The sequence below is a fragment of the Drosophila gunungcola genome, unplaced genomic scaffold (assembly GCF_025200985.1).
Source record: "Drosophila gunungcola strain Sukarami unplaced genomic scaffold, Dgunungcola_SK_2 000001F, whole genome shotgun sequence".
NCBI lineage: Eukaryota > Metazoa > Arthropoda > Insecta > Diptera > Drosophilidae > Drosophila > Drosophila gunungcola.
In genome coordinates, this window is record NW_026453197.1 from 19,926,956 (window position 1) to 19,948,994 (window position 22,039).

The 22,039-nt window shown below is 36.2% G+C and overlaps 1 protein-coding gene and 1 long non-coding RNA gene across 4 annotated transcripts; one reads left to right on the forward strand and one right to left on the reverse strand.

The window, feature by feature from the left end:
- Nucleotides 1-1,443: 1,443 nt before the first annotated feature.
- LOC128263112 (protein timeless) lies at nt 1,444-20,167 on the reverse strand. Its single transcript, XM_052997830.1, is given in 18 exon segments — nt 1,444-2,075; nt 2,984-3,418; nt 8,205-8,306; nt 8,729-8,981; nt 9,223-9,583; nt 10,006-10,158; nt 10,223-10,376; nt 10,814-10,941; nt 10,999-11,197; nt 11,258-11,766; nt 12,219-12,360; nt 12,651-13,195; nt 13,956-14,974; nt 15,349-15,459; nt 15,462-15,566; nt 15,689-15,741; nt 18,291-18,474; nt 20,063-20,167. Coding segments are annotated over 15 exon segments (4,272 nt in total). The 5' UTR covers nt 15,520-15,566; nt 15,689-15,741; nt 18,291-18,474; nt 20,063-20,167; the 3' UTR covers nt 1,444-1,972.
- An 89-nt stretch (nt 20,168-20,256) lies between these two features.
- LOC128263116 (uncharacterized) lies at nt 20,257-21,843 on the forward strand. Of its 3 annotated transcripts, none has more exons than XR_008268405.1 (3): nt 20,257-20,395; nt 20,740-21,006; nt 21,061-21,843. It is a non-coding gene; the product is annotated as an uncharacterized LOC128263116 (long non-coding RNA). The 3 variants fall into 3 exon arrangements; XR_008268407.1 differs by having other exon boundaries at nt 21,077-21,843; XR_008268406.1 differs by having other exon boundaries at nt 20,740-21,001.
- The last annotated feature ends 196 nt before the right edge of the window (nt 21,844-22,039 follow it).

Here is a 22,039-nt window from a genome sequence, read left to right on the forward strand (position 1 = left end):
TTAATGATTTCAAGAAATAAAATTTTAAGAAATTTTTGTATTTTTCATTATTTTTTGTCAAAATTTTCAAAATATAAAAATTTTCAGTTTTGATTGCCAGTTTATTGGGAATTTTACTACGAATTTTAAGAGGTATAGCATTCCATTTTTGACCCAATATGTAATTTATTATGGCCAAAATAAATGATTTTTCTGCTAGGTTTTAATGAAAATTGGTAGATGATCTCTTGATGAGTTAAATAATATATTATATAGCCAACAATATCCATCTATTATTATTATACCACTTTCAAATAAATACAAGGTGCTGCTACTAAATTATTTATGCTAACTTTCAATCAATTGATCAAACCAACAGAATGAGGAAATAAACTGAGCCAAAACGGAACTAAGCATAACCATAAGAGACCATAGTATAATTCCGAACTGGATCGCAACCACGGTGAATCACTTACCTCCCAAAAACCTCTCGCCATTCTGGGTGATCTGGCCAAGTCAAGAACTCGTGGCCATCTAGAGTTGGTCGAGAGTGGACTGTCGTCTTGGCCATGTTGCAATTAACTAGCCAACTAAGCACCAATTGGCCACAATTATTATTATTATTTCTTGTACGAGTAGTATGCTTATGCTCCGATGGCCGATTGTTGAGCCCGCCGCATTTTGGTAATTGTTTTAGCCATGTTTTGCCATTTATGTATGGGCTAGACCAAGACTGAATATGTGACTGGAACCGAGTCGCCTTAGTTTTATTTATTACACTGAGAGCACAGCTATTCGATAATATATTCTGATTGATTTTAAATAGTACTGTAATGGATTTGAAAATTTAATAACTGCTCGCATTATAAACTTGCATACTATTTTTTTAATTACTTTATGTAGGGGTCTAATATACCCGATTAAATATTAAAAATAATAAGTAATTTATCAAAATTCTTGAATTTTAGTTTTGTAGTTTCTCAAGTGTTATTTTAATAATTTAATATGGGTTTCAATATACCCGACTACATTTTGCCAGTTATTGTATTTATTTAATTGTTGCTTTATAAATTTAAATGTTGTTTCTAAAATATGCGATTTAATTGTACAAATCTGTGAATAAAATCATTTATGAGATTATTAAGTTGTTTCTTTAGTATTCTTGAAATTTGTATTATATTTTATATTTTTTATCAATACATACCCATTTTATCAATTTTTTTTCTCTGTTATTTGTTTTTTTTTTATATTTATTTGCTGCATTTGTTTTTGTTCAGTTCTTTTGGCTACCGTGCGTGGAGTCTCCCCCGATTGCCCCCCCGCCAAAACCCCTGACCCCGAGATCGGCCAGATGACCTTAATTCGCTTTGGCCACCGCTAAGCTACCACTCGTTTATCTTTCGGCTCCGCCAATTTGCTGCACATTATTCACATTTGGATTTGCACCCGAGTCAGAGACAGAGATTTGTGGCTTTTTGGCTACAGAGAAAGCTTTATTACTGCTAAGCATAACTTATGACTAAGGATATACATACAGATGGATTTTTGGATACGGACGCTCTTCAATCTTCATTCTTAAATCGTGTAAATAGATTTATCTGTATCTGTATATATATTTGCACTATTTCAACCAGGAACTGCCCATTTACATATGTGTATGTGAATGTGTATGTGGTAAGTGTGTACAGAGAGTACAATTGAAAACTAAGGTTAACTTAAGGATATCTAATGACAGGAATAGAATCTACAGAGCCTCACAGCTATTAACCATACTATATAATGCACTTCTCATTAATTTCAGCTTAGACTTCATCTTTAACCATAGATAGTAATGCACTTTATGCGTTAGCTAATTAATCAGGTATACTTTTGCATTTAGAGGTCATTAAATGTACAATCCTTGTGCTGGGTCAGTATATTAAAGGTAACGATTCACTTGATTTAGGAACAATTCAATCCAGCTGTTGGGTGTTTTAGTATTCGGGATACCAGATCAATGATAGTAGGGCACCCGGAATTCGGTTCGCTCGAGTCGATCGTCCTCATCACTCACATACATTCTGGTCAGGTCCGAGGCCAATGAGACATTGTCGCTGCTGCAATGATCCAATGAGCCAAAAGTCGAAACATGAGCAACACACACATCAAATTACCCGCCCAAAAAAAGGACAAGTTTCCCGGCCAAAAACAGCCATTGAAATCGAGTTAAAAAAAGTTAGAAAACTGAATAATTGCTTGCCATAAATTTATGTGAGACACTGTTCAGCAATGCCTGGCATTTTCGAACATTTTCCTATTGACAGGATGACGGCCTGCCATTTGCGCAATCTGTCTAATTGTCAATTAGCCAATAGGCTTGACTTTGACATGAGCCTCGCCTCCATTGCGAATGAATTTTCAGACTCACTTAATTTCCTCAGCTGCCAGTCAGGCAAAAAATCTTCCAGACTTTAAACATAGCCAATAAAACCTACTGATAAATTGCAATGGGAAAGTAATTTTAAGGAGTTTTTCGGGGTCACAAAATAAATTAATTAGGTGGGCTAGATGGTGGTACAATTCACCATCCTTAATGTATAACAATTATTCATCTTAGATTATGCTTTTAAAGCTTGGGCGAATTGTATTGAAGAAATTTGTCAAACAATTATTTCTGTTTATAATAAGTACTATAGTTGGTAATTGGGAATTATGCAAGATGCACAGCATCAATACATATTTCAAAGGACCTTTATATATATAAAAAGGAAAATCTCTATTCAAGAAATCTGTTCAAACAATATTTTCCGAATAATATTTAAGAGAAAATATTTTATGAGAAGAAAAAAGAAAATATTGCATTGAAGAAATCTGTCAAACGCTGCTATCATCCATATTTAAAAATAACAGATTTCCAAGTGTTTTCGGACAAACAAAAGTCCCCACAAATAAATAAAAGTAAGCATAGTGCGACTTCTTAAATGGGCGTCCTTTGAACTGAGTGTTCAGTTCCCATCGCACTCACTTTAATTCCTTTTCCTTCTCGTACACAGATGCCACCATGGCACTGTATTCCTGGTCCAAGTTGTTGGCCCTCGAGAAGTGCGATCCGTTGACCTCCAGTCGCTCGAACGAGGACTTCATGGAGGCATCCACATCCATGTCCAGTCCGGAGGAGCCACCTCCTCCGCTACCTCCACCACCTCCACCTCCACCTCCTGCGCCACCCGCTGTTCCCGTGCTCATCAGGGCCACCATGGAAAGCGAGGACACGGTGCCCCCGCATCCCGAACTGCTACTGTTCTCATTGTGACTACCCATAAAGGTGTTCAGCATGCTGATCTTCAACGTGGTCGTCGGATTCACCGAGCTCATCGAGGTGCTCGCCGCCTGCGAGGTGGCCGCACTGATGGACTTCCCCAATCCCTCATCGTCCATGGTCGTCGACGAGGATCCCATGCTGCAAAGAGAAAAAAGGACATTTTCAATTAATCACTAGTACCAATCAAGCGGATAATCAGGATAAGTGTTTGAGATGCCATTGAAGGATAGTAATATATGGAATTATATATTCTTCCTCTTTGCGAATGGTGTATAAGTCAAACTTGTAGTACGATATATATTTTACAAAAAGATTAAAAAAGAAAATAAAATAAAAACATACAAGAATTAATAATAAGATCAAAGAAATTTTTAATAGTTTATTTAAAATAAAGTAGACACAGAGGATAATATTTCTATTTGCAGTTTCTTTCCTACAAAATGTAATATAATAATTTAAGTTACGATATCAAAACATGTTGCTTAATGTAGGTCTTATATTTTTCATATGCCTAAACAAAAGAAACCTTTAAATCACAATCTCCGACCTCCCAATTTATATTTTCTATTAATTCACCTTTTCTTCTAACATGTGCCTTCCCTTTCAAAGAAACCTTACAGATCGTTGCCCAATTAACCCTTTGGTACTCAAGCCCATATATTCTCACACTTTGCGATCATAGTAGCAGTTACTGAATTGAATGACTCAGCAAGACTCCATGGCCTGAACTTGTTTATTTAATAATTAAAATGATTTATGGGGCTGATTGATGTAGTAGCAGCAGCAGTCCGCTGCATGTTGCACTTATTGCTCTGCAGCAGCAACAAAATGCATTGGCAATAAATGCAAAATGTTAACAAAATGTAAAAACTAAAACTGAAGCCAAACCCAAAAAGGAGTCAGAGCCAAAGAAGGTCGCAAATTGAAGCTGGGAAAACCAAAGCGAAAAAATATATATACTATACTAAGTAGTCTTCTGCCCGATGTTGCTGCTGTTTGGCTGGGTGTTGCTGCTCTGCACTTGGTGTTGCTGCTGTGCCCGACAGATTGCAGAGTTGAAAAAAAACACAGCCCACGGGCCACTTGAAAAGTGCAACTCAAGCTCGAGCTGTTGACTTTGGCTTCCTTGTGGGCTGGCCATTGCATATTGCATATACTACTCCCAGCAGAAAAAAAAATGAGAAAAATGTCAAATTCAATTTTCGCCAGGCGTCAAAGTAAATTACTTCGCAAAATTGCCTTTTGTCAACGCCCACGCCCCCAGGGCAACAAGTAAAACAAAAATGCATTAAAAGGCGTCCAAAAAGCGTGCCCACATCTCGTGTTAATTTGCCTATGGTTTTATAGAGAGTTATAAAATTACTTAAAGTATCTGTAAGATACTTTAACTCTGTGTGGTTTATTTAAATGCCAGCAATAAAAATTTTACATCATTATAATATGTTTTTTGCACACCATTTAAATATATAAAATATTTATGGATTTTTTCGCAACTTAATGAGCTCTTAATAGTTTAAAACCAAAATTAGTTTTCTGATTGGCGTTTATTTCAATTTGATTAAATGTGCATTTACATCTCTGAACATTATGTTTATAAATTTATTGTTAATTGATTTCGGTTGTAATAAACTATTTCTTGCAAAGATCACATTTAAAAAAATTAAAGATAATAATCATCAAGTTTGAATTTTATTTTACATTAACTTAATTTATGCTAAGCCCTTAATTGTAGAGTTTAAACTCATTATTAAATAAAAATATCCCTCAATGAATGGAAGAATTAAATACCAGAAAAATATCTATTTTTAAGTTATGTTTACTTGTAAAGCATCAACCAAGTATAAAAAAATAATATGTATATTTCTTTCTTAGGGGAAATATATTTTGATTAACCTACTTATTAGTGCTCAACTGTAAAGCCCATTGAAAATGTATTTTTCAAAGAAAAAACGCAACATATTCAATGACTAATATCAAAAGAAATTAGTACACTATTTGAAAGTGCATAAAGAAATGCAAGCGTTTTTGCTAGTACAGATTTCAAAGCTCTTTGAAAAAAATCAGATGACTTCATCCTTAATGATCTAAGCCAACTATTGAGTCAGCAGCTGAGCCAGCTTTTTATATGCTATCCAAACTAACAAAAGAACTTGTTTGGCTGCACTCTGGTGGGACACAGCATACGCACTGCCTTTTTGCTCGGGGATGCCCCGGGGGGCCAAAGATCGCGTAACTTTTGACTTTTACTTTCCACGCAAAAAAAAAACAGTAACAGCAACAAACTCAAAGCATTGAAAACTCGTTTGACAAAGGCAGAGGAACCAAAGCACTGGTGCAGCAAATAATAAATAAAATATCAGCAAGAATATTTCACATGCCTTTGCGGGGACAAAACAGAAAAAATATATGCAAATTTTAACCCAAAACTGGTTCAGTTTACTGGAAATTCTCAGGGGGTCGACAACACAGCCTCTTCTAAGGATGCAAAAGTTGTAATCTCAAATGTCAACATCACTCGTTGTGATTAATGGTTGTTTTCGGCGTATCCAGCTCTGATTTCTAATTACCGCAAAAAACAATGGGCAATTATTTAGGCGGTTTATTTTTAAAAGTTAATTCGGTGTAAATGCTTTGATTTCGCCCTATAAGCCTAATGAATTGATTGACTCCGAGCAGCGAGATTATCTGGGCTTATTTATGCGACCAAGACAAAGTCAATTTATGCAGTGCGGCCACTGTCCTCGAGTACGAGTATCTATCAGATACAACTGAACGACATTCATAGGCTCTGTCTCAGCTGCGCGTGCTAATCGCGATGACTTCATTTCGTGTTGCTCTTGATGTCGCTAGTGTTGCTGGTGTTGCTGCTGCAGTTGTTGCTCATGTTGCTGCTGGGTTTTTGCTGCTGTTGCTGCTCTTTGGTTCGACGACAGAGGTCAGGCCAATGTATCTCATGGATTGCATTGATTGTTCGCTTGCTGCGGACATGGCAAACTTGTCGAAGGTGTAAATGATTCTAAAGAAAAAACGCTGTTTTAGGTTCAAGTGAGGGAGCGAAAAGTCTGGGTATTGCGAAGGGAAGTTTGGTTCCACTAATATGACAAAGCAAGAAAATATTATTTTGAATTTGTAACCATTGCTTTAATATTTTATTACGATTAAAATAGCTGGTAAATAAAAAATGAAGAGGAATTTAGTACCAATACTCTAAAGTTTTTTGTTAAGGTTTTACGATAAAGTAGTAAAAGCAAGAAAATATTATTTTAAAGTAAGCAATATTATTGCTTGAATTTTTTATTACTTTACAAATGGCTAAATAATATTATTTTGAACAAGCTTAGGTTTTACTCTTGGGTTTTTTTAAATAATTGCTTAAATGTTTTATTTCGATAAAAATACCAGATAATTTAAAAATATGTATATTGTATATTCTTTATCCTATATATATGATTTTTTTGTCAATTGTTAAATTTCAGAATATTTGTTTTAATATTAAAAAATATATATTTGAGTTTGTTGAACACAAGCTTTTTTTTTCAAAATACAATAAATCTTTTAGACAATGAAATTATGTAAATATTATCTTAGCTTGCCTTTAGAGACATGATATCTCCAAAATGGTGCCTTAAACCTTAAAAGTAAGTCAAAGCCTAATTAAATTCTTTGTATTTAATTGGAGATTAAAGTCTTTAATTGCCAGATATCAATCATTTTTGACTAGTTTAAATGTCCAAATTAAACGCAGCCCCTCCTTTTTCGGACTCATTCCCAGGCGTTCTGCACGGCGAACCCAATATACTTTGCGTTATCCTCTAATCGGCGAAGTCCGACTATTTATCGCGGATCTAAGAGCTTTGGTGTAACAACAAAACGCCATACAAAAAGTCATAAACCTAAATGCAAAATGCTGTTCAACATGAGCAGCAGCCGTCGCAATCGGAATCGGAAAATCAAAAAATTTGGAAAATCGCAGGAGCAGCTTCGCCAGCGGGTGAGCTGATCGTGTGGGGTCCAAGAGTGGGCCCAAAAGTACGGAGCCTGGCTAAAAACGTACGAGTAACACGGAATAACACATGGCCAATGGCCAATGACCAAACGGATGAGATACACACTCTATATGCATCTAGATAGATAGTCGAGCGGTGGCCTCAAGTGCACTGCGAAAATCCTGAACACTGAATGATTTTGTTAGCGTTTTAAATATTTAAATAATTTATTTTATTTTTGTAAAAAAATTTTAAATTCAGTTTTCAAGCATTCTACTGTTTGATCAAACTATTTTAAGCAATTTATGTGCAACCTTATTTTTGTGATAATTATTTTGTATGAATATAATATAATGATAAATAACAATTTTAATCTTGTAGATTTTATTTGGCAAATATTGTTTGTTCAAAATCTTTTTTGTTAAATATTGAGATAGAATTAGGTTTTTATTATATTAGGATTGTATCATAAATATTATGATTTTGATTGTTATATAATTTTGTAAGGAAATAATTTTTTTTTGAGTGCTTTCAGTTCTGAGTGGAAGGCAGTGGGTCTGAGACTGAGACAGAGTCTGGCCGACGGACACAATGGCCAAAACGGAGCTGACATTTGGTGCGCAACTGGCGACAACGACTGTCAACACGGGAAAGTAAATGTACGAGGGGCCGCAAAGTTCATAAATCGCGGTCTAGAGTTTAGAGTTTTTGGCCAGCAGATTTCAGTTAGCAGGGAGAGCGTCGCGTCGTGTTAACAATATGTTATGTTAGCCATTCGGAGGAGAGCCTTAACGGCTGCCGTGTGCCATAAATCTGAAGATTTTGCGGCATTGTCTTCGGATTTGTCCGGATTTGTATTTCGGTATGTACAGTACATTGGTATGGATTATGGATTATGGATTATGGACTATGGTTATATGTGGACAAAGTGCACTCACCAATCGCTGGGATCACCAGGCGGACCTGAGCGCTGATTGCATTTGCTGCGCATGACCAACTGCAGCCAGTTGGGAACTGGAGGCGTGGGATCGGGCGTATATCTGTCAGATCAAGATAAGTTCAAGGGAAATTAGTAAATAAAGGCAAATTTAAATAAATTTATTCTAACATTAAAATAGAAAATATATGTTTTATTATTTAGAAATTATTTTTTTTATTTCTCAAAAGGGTTTAAATATCAAATATTTCTGTAAAAAAAAATTATAAAATTTAATTTATGCTATTATAAAAAAAAATAATTTTATAAGCTCTAATCAAGAAATGAATCCGGCAAATGAATCAGGAAATCAATGATAGAAGAAGGATTTCAAAATCCGACTTTGTAAAGGCACAAGAAAATAACTTCTCAGGAAAATTTTTTTTATGTATTTAATTACATGATTACATTGAAAATTTAGATTCTTTCTGATGTCTTTACCATTTCATTGAAGCCTTATTCAATGACTTTTGTAATGGAACCTACCTGATAATCGAATTGCAGTGCTTGGTCTTGGGCACGGCGAAGACCTCGCTGGGCGGTGGCGTCGATTCCATGGCGTGTGCCTTCTCCACGTCCGGGTCCACTTCGGGGATGAGGGCCAGCTCCTCCGGCTCACCCAGGTCCACATCCAGGCTGCTAACCGAACTGAGCGAGTTCCTTGGCCCCGTGTGATGATATCGGGAAGGACTCGACGCGGTGGCATCCTCCAGCACACTGGCATCGAACTTGAGGTTGACTATAAGAGCCCAGATGGAGAAGAAGGAAGGAGAGAGGCACACAGCATATCGAGATACACCGACGGACACACAATGAGAATGCGAGTGGATGGAAGTACGGATTTGGATTCGGATTCGGGCGAGATTCCCATGATCAAAATTTCACACACAGAGAGAGAGTAAAAATTGTTGATAACGGTATACACATCACCTTATGCGACATGATAGATAGTTTGTTTTTGTGGGATGACTTCAACTCACGTTTGTCCACGGGTCCCAGCTTCTTGGCCAGTCCGTACATCGTCTCCGGCGTCCAGTAGTCTGGGATTCTGGCAAAGATCGAGCCCGCATCCGCTGGCAATTGGATGCCCAGTTTATGGAGCAGCAACACAAATGGCTGGTACAACATCGTGGTGGACTGCTCGTTATTCCACTGCACCACTGGTATGGATTTCTGTTTGCAGATGCAGTGATAGGCCACCGGCTCCATGATGTGATCTCCGTCCGGCACTTTTAGGCCACTCCTCAGGGTCAACTTGACGAAACAGCACTCGATCAGGATCCTCTGCAGCCACAACAAGTGCTGCGATTTGTGCTCCTTGATGATCAGGTCAAGCAGGATCTGTATAATTACGAAAAAAAATTATATAAGTTCAGAGTTACTCGAAGAGAACATGGTATTCATAGAATCATGATAGAGGCCAGTTATTGGACGGCTTATGTTTATTCCGTCAATATCTTTCGACACACTAAAAATTTTTTAAATCTAACAAGTATTTTAGAAGTTATTTGCAAAGTTTTCGTTATGACGTCATAATTGAAAAACTGAGTGCACATATCAGGGAGAGCGAAATAGAGCAAAGGAATGGGGCGGTTCGCTCTTAATTTCAGTAGAGTGCGCCACCAGAAACTCGATTGTTTTCAGGGGTCATTTTTTATTGGGTAGGGGTGTAACGGGTATTTAAAAGTAAGGAAATCAGCTATAGGCTTTCTTCTTGTTTAATATATATATTTTAAATGGATAATATTGTCTAGTAAACCCACCTGGACATCATCCGAGGGCTTGCCGTAAGCACACTCTTTAATCTCTATTCCGGACTCAGTTGTTGCGGAAGTGGGTGTCGTCAGCAAAGTTCTCTGATACTCAGCATCCTCGAACTTCATCAGGTCATCGTACTCCAACAAGGTAATAATATCCTGCAAAATAGTAGCGAACACATTAATAAAATTCTTTTCAGATAAGGTATTACTTTGTCCTTACCTGTTGCAAAAGTTGTTGGATTATGGAAATCCGAGTCTTCAATTTGTTGCCATTGTTGCTGAATAGCTTCACTATTTTACCCACAACATCGTTGTTTTTCTTGCTCTGCACATAATACCAATACAGCGTGTCCATTTCTTCCTGCGACCACGAGCTAATAGGAAAAATAATAATAATAAATTAAATGACTCCTCTAATTGTTTTAATTTTAATTTAGAGGAGGACCTTAAGCACTTGAGTTCTATATTTTGGTTAGTAAGCTCTTTGTTAAGAAACGCTTATTAGTATGCTCATAAAATCTAAGAAAATAAATAACATAAATACTTGTTTCCCTAAAAATGAATGAATTATGTATGGGGAAAATCACTTGTAGAATATCCATGGCTTAGTAAAGAAGACTAAATTAGTGTGTCTATATATCTCTAAAGTAAAACACTAAACGCCGATCATTAATGGTTCACAAATGTTTCAAATGATTTTTATTCTTAATGTTACTTAAATCTCTCAATCAATATTTTAGGAAAATTCACGCTTGTAAGTAATACACCCTAAGTGACATATTGCTTTTAGGAAAACGTCTGAAATCCTTACCAAACGGTATGTTCCTGATTGTGTTCTTTGGTCATTTCAGTCAAAGAAGTTGTGGGAATTGTTAGAGGCGATTTTGGAGGAGTGTTCATGAACTTGTGAATGACATATTCGATCAGATCGGACCAGTCCTGTTAAATATAAATAATTATTTAAAGGAATAAATAAATTTTTCTTCTAAAACTTACATCACACAGTTCATAGTCGGCCTCCCAAATTCTTGAATAGGTCTTCAGAATAATTGGTTGAAATAGCACACCAATCTGGCCCAGATCACCACCTATATGATGCATCATGGTAAAGATGCAGTCATTGACAAACTCTCCATTGTTGTTAAAGTCTTCTAAAAGAATGCCATAGTAGTGCATTACCTCCAGGGTGGCAAACCTTTATAATAAATATTTTTATAATATTTTTTAATGATTTGCTATTAAGTTAAAATCATACTGTGTTATGTGCTCTGAAAGGCGTATAGATTGACTTCCACCGAGTTTGGCCGAACTGTCTAGGATTAGCAGGAGTATGTGATTGGTGACCACCAGATCCTGAAGATACTGTTTGGAATGAATGCTGGGATTGAATCGTCTTAGCAGCAGCACAAAAAGACATCGCAGATCGGACATTTCGCTAATTTGCAACTGCAGTTGCCTCAAATGAGCTCGATCGTCTTCGTTTAGATGGGTGACTTTATTATAGGTATCGATGGCCTGTAGGAATTCCCTAATGGCCGTCACCACCAAGTGCATCCTTCTCAAATAGGGCTTCAGATCACTTCCCTCTTGTCTGGCATTTAGTTCCAACTGCTCACAAAGGGTCACACCCTCATAGGTCAAGTAGCTCAATACATCGTAGGTGAGTATGGTGTCGATGTGCTCCATGTCCAGTTCCAGTTGGGCGGCAAACTTCAGGAAGTACGTGACCAGCCAGAAAAAGTGTGACGTATCAATGGGCACCTTCTAGAGGCAAATGACAAAAAATATGTTATTCTTTTGCTTTTAAATTTATAAAATATATTATAAAATATTATATGAAGGTTGCAGTATGGTTGCAGTAAAACTTTATTTTGAAGAAAATGTTTAATAATGTTTTTCTCAAAAAGGCAGAGGAACGTTAAAGTATATTAAGATACTGTAATTAAATATAAAAACTTTAAATAAATATATTCGTTCGAGCTGTGAACATATAATTTGTAAAAACTTAAAAAAATATTTTAATTCTAGCAGTACACAATTAGATTATAATTTATACATAATTGTAATATTTTTTATTTCAACCAAACAAGCATAGATATATGTAAAACATTTCACCTTGTTCTGCCCCATTTCGTAATAAATTCAATTTAATGTCAATTAAGTAAAACAAAATTAGGCAATTAAATTTAATTGAATCTATAATTATCTCTACCTACCGCATTGGAAAGCAGTTGCGTGTGTAGCTCCTCCACTAGATAATTGTAGCCTTTTAGGAGGAAATCCACAGTGAATTCCTTCAGCAGATTGGATATGTCATCATCGGTGGGTGTGTGCTGCACCAGACCTTTCATGTTGATGCTGTAGATTGGATATTGTAATTTGTAAATATAAACGTTTTCTCTTTTATATATTTTATAAACTTCAGGCAGAAGTCAGCATTTACGGGTTTAAGTTTAATAAAAAATCGGACAATGATTACATATTGCTGCCATAGGAATAATGGAAAAATTTAACTTTAAATCGACATAGCTTCATTGTTTTAAACATATAAGCACAAAAATCGAAATATTGTCGTTTTATAGTATATTTTTTTTAATATAGCAGCAAAGGGTTATAAAATGTGTTCTTCTTTTTTTTCTAAAACTCACAGACTGCTTTTGCTGCGCTTGACTAGCTTTTTGCGTCTCAGCTCCTTCTTGTCCATGGGTGACATAATGGTGCGTGGCTTGTTCCTCGGTTTCGTGTTACACGGCGGCTTCTGGTGCTGGGGCTTGCCCTGCGGCCCATCGTCGTCGTTGCTGGAGGTGGATATGGACTCCTGGTTCTCCACCTGGGTGCCATAGCCGCAATCCGAGAGCTCCGACTGCGAGGAGGGGCACTCGCGCTTCTGCGGACAGCACTTGCCCTTGGTCAACTGAAGTTGGCCGGCATGGGGTGACTTCTGGCCCAGCTTCACCGCCGACACGTGGGACGTGTAGGAGGACTCGTGGAACTGGTGCATCTGAGCTTGGGCCGAGGTGGAGGCTCTAACTGGTAGTGGTGGTGGCGGCTTGAAGGGCTCGTTGCCCAGGCATCCATTCGCTGTGGCGCTTGGGTTGGTAGTGTTGTTGACCTTGTCAGCTGGTTGTTGTGTTAGGTTCAAGGGTTCAGAGGCTGCGGCCATTCGCAGGTACTCCTCTTCCTCCCCTTCGTCCTGCAAAATATGCGAGATCTAAAATTACAAAATAAATTAAAACGAAAATTCTGATCGAGAAATTCGCTATAAATGCTACATTTTGTAGAAAATCAACATAAACGTATATTTATTTATTTTATACATTATATTAAAGGTCTTTTTATCCCTGAAAACTCCCTAAAACTCAATTTTTATTACAATACTGAAATTGTGTAATTTACTGAAGCAAAATTATTTGTTTGGATATGATACAAAAGAGTTCCGGAAGCTAAAATTGATTGATTTTTACCTTTATCTGCAATATTACCCTTATGAAATGTTCAATGGACTTTCAATAACAAAGAAACACGAAATCTAACTTAAATATGCCAATGAAGTTAAATTTTCTGATTATACACAACTTTTTTTTCAATATTAAAGAGCCCCTGAAAACAAATATATATTTAAAAGAACATTTTTTATTTCCCTTGGATTCTACTGTTTTTTTGTATTCTTAAGTTTCAGGTTAGAGAGTATTTAAAAGGATATTCAATTGGATTTCTTATAGCATTAAAAATACTATTTTTGGGTTATTATTTAATAATAATTTATAAAAATTAAGGCACTCTATTTAATTTAGCTTTACAACATCTTTATAATAATTAAGAGTATTTATTTATAAATTTATTGGCCAAAACAATAATTTCCGGCTACATCTATATATATCTTACAACTCAAAATTAAAGAATATATATATCAAAGAAACTGCAGAATCTAAATAAATGCTATATGTGCTCACCTCATCTTCTTCATCCTCCTCGTGGCGCTGGATTCGCTGCTGATCCTCGTAGTCGCCATCGTCCATGGACTCTCCGGCGGGCTGCGATTGCTCCGGCGATCCGGGCAGCTCGCTGTCGTTGCCGGTCATGTCGCTGGCCTCCTCGGAGCCATCTGGCTTGTCCGCCGGCACCCTGGCCATGGCGTTCTGGTACTCCTGGCCCTTGCGACTCACCTCCTGCAGGGTGGCCGCCGTGCCACGCCCATTGCTGCCATTGTCCGAGGAATCGGAGGTGGGGTCAGAGGTCAGCATGGGACTGGAGTCGCCACTGCCCTGCTTGGGCGGCGTGGTATTACTCTCGTTATCCTCAGAACTCTCCGACAGCGAGGCTTCGAACCAGATGTTGAGCAGCTTCTGCAGCGTGCTGACATGCTGATCCTTGTAGATCAGGGCAATCAGCTGGACCATGGTCACACCCCAGAAGGCTCGCTGCGGACAGGTCATCAGATAGAGGAGTAATTTGTCAATGCTCTGGATGAACAGATTCCACAGGATCGTGTTCTGCATGGAGATGCCATGGGGCATCGACTGCATCATGGGCATCACACAATGGGCATGGGTCTCCGGAATGTGCAGGATATTCCTCAGCAACAGCAGGCAATTGTTGATCTGATCGCATTTGTGCGGCGACAGTTTGGGGTCCGATTCCAGGATATGCTTCATGTACTCCACCACACTCTTGGTACTCTTCGCCTCGGTAAAAGCCTCCTTGCTGGTGTACAGCAGCTTGTTCAGCTCGAAAATCGTGTGGCGACCCACATCCGTGCGGTACATCACGTCCACGGAGAACAGGCACTCCACCGGCACCGTCAGATTCACCAGTATCCTGATGACCGACTCCAGCACCGCATCGTCCTTCGCATTTTCCAGCAGCGGTATCAGATCGGAGCGCACATTCTGTCCAAATCCAATGGCTCGGCGAAAGGTACGCAGCGTTTGGTCCTCATATGTGAGTTTGTAGTTGATCTCCTCTAATATGGCTGCGGACAACAAAAAACACCATTACTACACTGATTAACAATATGGCTATTAAATCCTTTGAAATGATTCAATTTCAAATTTAAATTTAATAAGAAATCCTTTAAGTAAATACGAAGCATAACAAACTTCATGATGTAGGAGTAGTAATAATTGTTTAAAATAATTTCTATTTCAGTTAAATATTGTCGTTTTATCTCCAAAAATTGCTTTAATTTTACCTGACATTTTGTCATATTGCCATATTTAGTCACATAATCACAGTTTCTTGCACTATTACTTGAATCGTATTTCAAATACATTTATGTAAATGAGTCTTTAACAACACTGCTGATTTCTTAAATGTTTTTTTAACACAATAACTTAAAAAACTCACCCAATGCATTTGGATTGACCACATAGGTATCACCCTCCAGGCAACCCAAGGAGGAGAATGCGCTGTACAACTGCGGAGTTGCAAGTAACCAGTCCATAACCAAGTTCACTCAATATAGTTTTGATTATTCCAGATGTGATTGTGATTCTTGAGCTGCCTACCTTTGCTCATTGTTGGTTCCAAACATTGAAATACTCCTTTGAAGTTGCGCACAGGAACTGTAAAAGAGTACACAAAATATTAAATAAGGTCAATTAAAAATGTTCACTTTTAAAATTAATATTTTTTTGAAGTCAATTCAAAATTTTTAAATTAATTATAAATTTAAAAAAGCACTTACCTAAAAATAACAAAAATAAGTAAACGTTGCTTGACCTTTGTCTATAATAAAGGCTGATGAGTATAAGTAAACAAATTCAAAATCACTAAATTAATTATAAATAAAAAAAAATTAAGTTGTTTGTAGTTGTAACTATAGCTTACATAAATACCTAAAAAAGGTAAAGTTCACTTGACAATTCTCTACAATTAAAGCAATAGTATATAATTATAAATAAACAAATAATAAAATAAGAAAAATCTGCAAGCCTAATGTTATTGTTACTAAATCTTCCAATAATTGCCTAAAAATAGGTAAATGTCATTTGGCCTTTGTCTATCATTAAGGCCAACCAGAATTAATAAACAAATGCAAAGTCTTTAGACTAATTATAAATAAATAAACTTCTCACAAGCATGACCTAAAAATAAGTAAGGGTCTAAAATAAAGGCTTAAAAATAGAAAAACTGAATGATTAACTGTCGTTTGTTGCATTATACAACCGCAAATGCCATACATCACCGCCTGCTATAAATATTTGCATTCGCAAACAAAATCACTGGACATGTGACCATAAAGAGCGCAGTCAATGCAATGTGCTACAATTGTAGCAACTTGGGGATGAAACCCGAATCAACTTTTATTAATGCCGGGCAACATCACCTTTAAAACACGTGCCCTTGACAGCCACAGCCAGTATTTACCACCTACCACCCGTTGTGAATCAAATCTCGAAAAATGCCTACCAGACGAGCCCCAAAATTCCGAGTAGCCCCACTTCTTAGAGAAAATAAGTGGGTTAAAAGGGCCATTTGGGAGGGTGTAGAAATTCCTACCTTCACCCATCACGTAACCAGGTAAATCCTCAACAACCGGTGGCCGCATGTGACTCACTTGCAGACAAACTCGGGGATTGATTGTGTAAACAACAATGAGTTCGATTTCCAAGGGAACAATGGCTGCAGCAGTAGCATTCTCATACTCAATGGAAAAATGTGTTTTCTGTCGAACCCCCGTGGCGATATTTATAGAGCATGAATCGGGATGCAGAATGGCGCAGCATTGGGTTCCTGTTTTGCTATGGCTTCCAGGTTACTGAGTTTGTATGCCTTCGCGCTATATTTGTCAACAAAAGCGAAGATGCAGTTGATCTGCATTGAAAACGTATTGCCCTCTTTTAGGCGAACACTTTAAACGGCACGTTAAATGGCCAAAAACAACAAAATGTATCAAAAAATATATATTAAGTTTAATTTTCATGATTGTAAAGAAACCTATAATATTTAAATTGGGGTTTTTGTAATAAATAATAACAAATAAGTAATAAATTTTAATCAAGAGTTATTCAATTAACATACTAATTATAATACAAAATAAAAAAGTACCCCCAGTGATTGTAATAAAACAAATAAATATAATGACAATACTTAAAATGGAATGTGAAAAGCCACTTTTTAAAATCTTAAAATTAAAATTCTACGGCCAATAAGCTTTAAGCAATATTGCAGTAAACAAAAATAAAAAAGTATGCTAATTTTCCAGATGAAAAACGATAAGCAAAAGCTTAAAGTTGTATTCCTTTAATTCGAACAGCGTAAAAACTAAAATTTTATAATGGTTAACTAATTAATAATCAACCTTTAATCAATTTGTAAACAGTAAAATTATAAATTTATTTGCTTGAAAAATTAATTAGTCACAGAGCAAATCTTTTTATTGTTTTATAGTTCTTATTGTTTCTTGACGTAAAATATGCTAAAAACGCTTTTTTCTCCCCATCTTTTTCATTGTTTTTTTTTGAGATAAAGACAAAATGTGGATTTCAATTAAACCTAATTGTCATTCCTTAGTGCATCATAATTTTTGCACAACAAAATCAATAATCATATCTAATCTGGACATCTATTTTTGGTGCATTTCTAGCAACCCCAATACCATTTCCGCTGACTGGTTATGAAATCAAAGACAAAACTTACATAAAAGGCAAATCGAGAACTACAAAATGATATGCGCATTGAAATCTAGAGTTGAGTATTTTTTTTTCCAGAGAGCTAGTAAATTTTTCATTCTTTCGCAAAAAGGCAATTCATTGAGGCGAGCGCGAAAATTAGCATTTGAAACGGAAAATGTAGATAGGACTAGCTAAATAAAATATTTAAGAAATTTAATTTGCAATGCCAATAAATGCAGGTTCTGAGGGTCGTTAAAAGTCCTGGATAAACAGCAACAACACACTCAACATCTGAGTCCTGTCAAGAAATGTGTCAGCTGCAGAATTGATGGGGGAAATTTCCCGGAATTATTTTGTTATCCTGCCATTGACAGGAAATCTAAGGAAGGCCAAGCCTCTTTTTTTGCCAGTTGAGTGGGTGCAATTTGCATAACAGCTGTTGCCTAAATTGCCCCTTTAATTGTTCCTTATTTTATTTATTTTTCTTATTTTTTACTGTGAAATCAAATGGGGTTAAGCTTTGTCTTTCTTGAAATTTAGCGCCTAATAAAAGCTAGCTTTGTGAAGAGAGCTTTTTAAATCGTGCAATTTTCACAAGACTCAATTCAAATAAAACTGTGTTAGGTCGTGTCTTATCTTTAGTATGTCTATTAAACTATCTTTTTTTCTTACCGATTTATAATATTTTCCTCTGTGGTGTTAATTGTTATTGTGTTGTTTCACTGTGGTGTTTAGTTTGATTGTTTATAAATGTTTTAAGAGCTGTCTTGAGCACTTGTTGGGTTTCTTTGTGGTCTAGATCACGTTCTAGTTTATTCGTTTTATTTCCACTTTCCAAATAATATTTGTTTAATATCTGAAAGTAGTTTTAAAAAAATTAAGATTTTATTCTTGAAATTATATTTTTCTTTTCAATTCAGTTGGAAAATGCACAGTTTAATTCCGCAGTTTTGTACTTTGCTTTCGTCTTTACACTGCACAAAAATTCTTCATTAACACGTTGGTTGCGTGTCCTGGCTTACGTAAAATTCACAAGCAACTTGTACAATAAAAACAATTAATTGCACTTTTTGATTGCAATCTGGACAAGACACTGAGAGAAAGAGCAGTGAATCACATAGGCATTCTCTCAAGTACGATAGTTGAGCACTTTTATGAAAATCGTTTTATTAGTATTATTGTTTTCTCAGTATTGTAGTTGACTTTATTGTTAAGCAAACGATTGCACGTTATTTAGATTAAAATATACATGGTTTGTTAAGATTTATTTATTTTAAACATTTTTATTTACAGATATTTGTTTTGTGAATAAATTTGCACCCGCTAAACGAACCGCTTACTTGGAACTCAAAACGCTGAATGCGATCTAAGTTCTCGTCCGACCACCGAAGTCAGATACAAATTGCAACTCAAAGATACACAGACACACACTCACAAACAATCCCACCCACACAGGGGCAACGTGCCGCTGCCGGCGCTTGTGTGAGTGAGAGAGGCGAGCCGAGAGCTTTCGCCGCGCTGACCCGTCTCTGTCGCACCCAGTGGCAAGCGGACGGGGAACTCGGCTCACGTGTAGCGGCAACGTGCCGCACGTTTATTTGCCAACCGCCACTGGCGAATGTTCGATAACCATGAATAACCAGCGCCGGAAAATACGGAGAACACTCGCCAAACAACAGCAACAGTCAGAGCTATTCCATGCACTCAAAAAAAAAACGTTTTTCCATTTTAAAACTTTCAAATATATATTAATTGATTTTAAATATATATTTATATATATAAAATTTTAAAAACATTAAAATCTTAATTTTTAGGTGTACTTTAAATTTCATATTCTAATAAAACACGTATAAACATTTAATAAGTTTTTACACTTTTTAAATATTATTTAAAAACGCCCTTAAAAATACATTTCATATACGTTCATCAATATTTTTAATGGAATGCCATTAATTTTCAAAATATGTCATTTTATTTAAAATTCAAAATATATTATTATTTTATTTTGTTGTCATAACTTATAATTTTTTAATGAAATATTTTTTTATAAATTAATAAGAAAGGTAAACGATAAATGTCTAATAGTGTTATAATTTGTTTATTATAAAAACGATTTTAAAGGAGGAAATATATAAACCCTATTTGCAAATATAACTTTTTTTTAAAATTTTTTGTGTATTTAAAATCTATAAATTTTTCTTTCTTAAAAAATGTAGGCTTCTAAAAGCTACAGGGAAGCTGTTTTTTTCAGTGCAGCGTTAAACGTTTTCACCCAGCTGAATTTCGCCTTTATTCGACTCGTTCATAGGCTTCGTCAGGGTGACTTTGTTCGGCTTTGAGTGCCACAGATGACTTTGCTGATCTGTTGCCTAATCCTTTGGGGAACAGAATCAACAGTTGGTTGCAAGCACACGGGCGCACGGGCACACGCGGCGTATACGCACCGGTTTCATTGCACACTTATACCAAGTGGTATTTAGTCTATATGTGTTTTCTCGAAGGCGAGAGCTTCGGCACGTCGTCACCGAATCGCGACTGCAAATCAACTGAAAACAGTGGTTTGGGGCGTACTTTTACTCCGCCGAAGGCACTCAGAATTATTCGCTGGCCTCTCAAGTTACAAGTTACAAAGTCATTCGCACACAATAAAGGCCATTTGAGTTGGTCAGAATGTTATTCAACATATTTTTTGAGGGACAGACAAGCGAATTCCGCAGTGGCTAAAAATCTCCTTAGCAACATAAAATGAATTTTATGTAGTTATAAGCAAAAGCTTGGTAAGAAAGTTGATAATTAGCTAGAAATGAAATTATTATTATTAATTATCTAATATATCAAAAATATATTTTACCTATGTAAAAAACAATATTTTAATGACCTTCAAAAATCTTAAAACAATAGTCAAAAATTGCATTTGCTGTTAAATATATTTGATAAATTTAAATATCATTTAAACAAATAGTGATCAGTTATTAGTGAGTAAAGGCTTTTTTTTGATTATGAGTTATCTTTGATTATGAGTAATTTTTGATTATAAAATATGTTTCTTATAAAATGTAAAGATTTTTTGGGTCTCTTATTAAATCTATTATATTTTTTGTTTCTTTCGTTTATTTTTCAGAAACAAATAGAAAACCTGAAGTGTATAGATAAAGTCAATTACGTTAAGGAATAACCATAAGCAACTGTTTGCTTAGTAATCATTACATTCCCTTTGACACCTCTGAGTTGGGCAATTAATTAATAATCGTACAAGCTAACACAGACATTGATTTAACATTGCAAAAAATTAAAAGCAAAAGTGACAGTGACGAAACAAAATCTTTATAATTATTGGCCCACTTCAACTGATCAGCTAGTGCGATCATTTTTGTAATGCCAAGGTAATGTAAGTATGTACATACATCTAGATTATGCAACATCTAAAGTTAATTTTCCCAAGCTAATTTATCACTAAGAAAACAACAATAAAGAGACGAGTCCGGTCAATAGAAAAATAAGCCACGCCAACTGATTGCTTTTAGCATTTTTTCATACCGTATACAAAGTTGTTCAGACGTATACGTAATGCAAGTAATTGCGTATACGCCGCATGTAACACATGAACAACATAGCAGGCCGATAAGCCTCCCAACGAAACAATTAAAATGTGATGTGATGTGATGTGATGCCTGGACATCGAAATGCAGTGCCGACCCCCCGCTAGGCCCATCTAAAGGTCGCAGGACTCGTGCCAGGACTACTGACTACCGACATCCCCCTAACGTGGCCAACTAGACTCACTTCGAGCAACGCGACATGCGCCTGCAAAGTGTGCAAAATCCAGGAGGGTCGCGTGTCTTGCAAGTTGACTGTGTGCCGGCAACGTGTGCGGTGTGCGGATGTTCGCGTCCGAACAGCAGATTATGAAATGATTTTGGGGGATTAGCTGCTTACACGATTTTTGATTTATGATTCTGAATACACAATAAATGTCTACACCAAAAAAAAAATTGTCAAAGAGAGAGACTTTTGAAGGCAACTGAAGTAATTTCGCCCTCTTTCGTGTTTTTATACGCTCTCTGCCAGCGCTTATCAATGACGTTTATGTATTGTTATCAATCGGCAGAGAAGAATCTGCCAATGCCATGACTTTTTAAAAATCTGAAGAAAATATGTACAGTAGTAGAAAACAACCAACAAATTGTGCATTTGATGCTATAATAAATCCGATTATATATCTTTATGAATACTTTTTTAACCAAAATTAAAACATTCGAAGGACTTTTGATTCAAAGAGAAGTCAAATTTGTTTCAATTGCCGAGGAAGTTTATATGTAAACAGAGGTATTTTATAGTATAAAAAAAAGTCGTTATTGTCCTTCTTGCAATTGGAATTCTATTATTAGATATTAATATCAATTACTCAGCCCCCTGCAAAC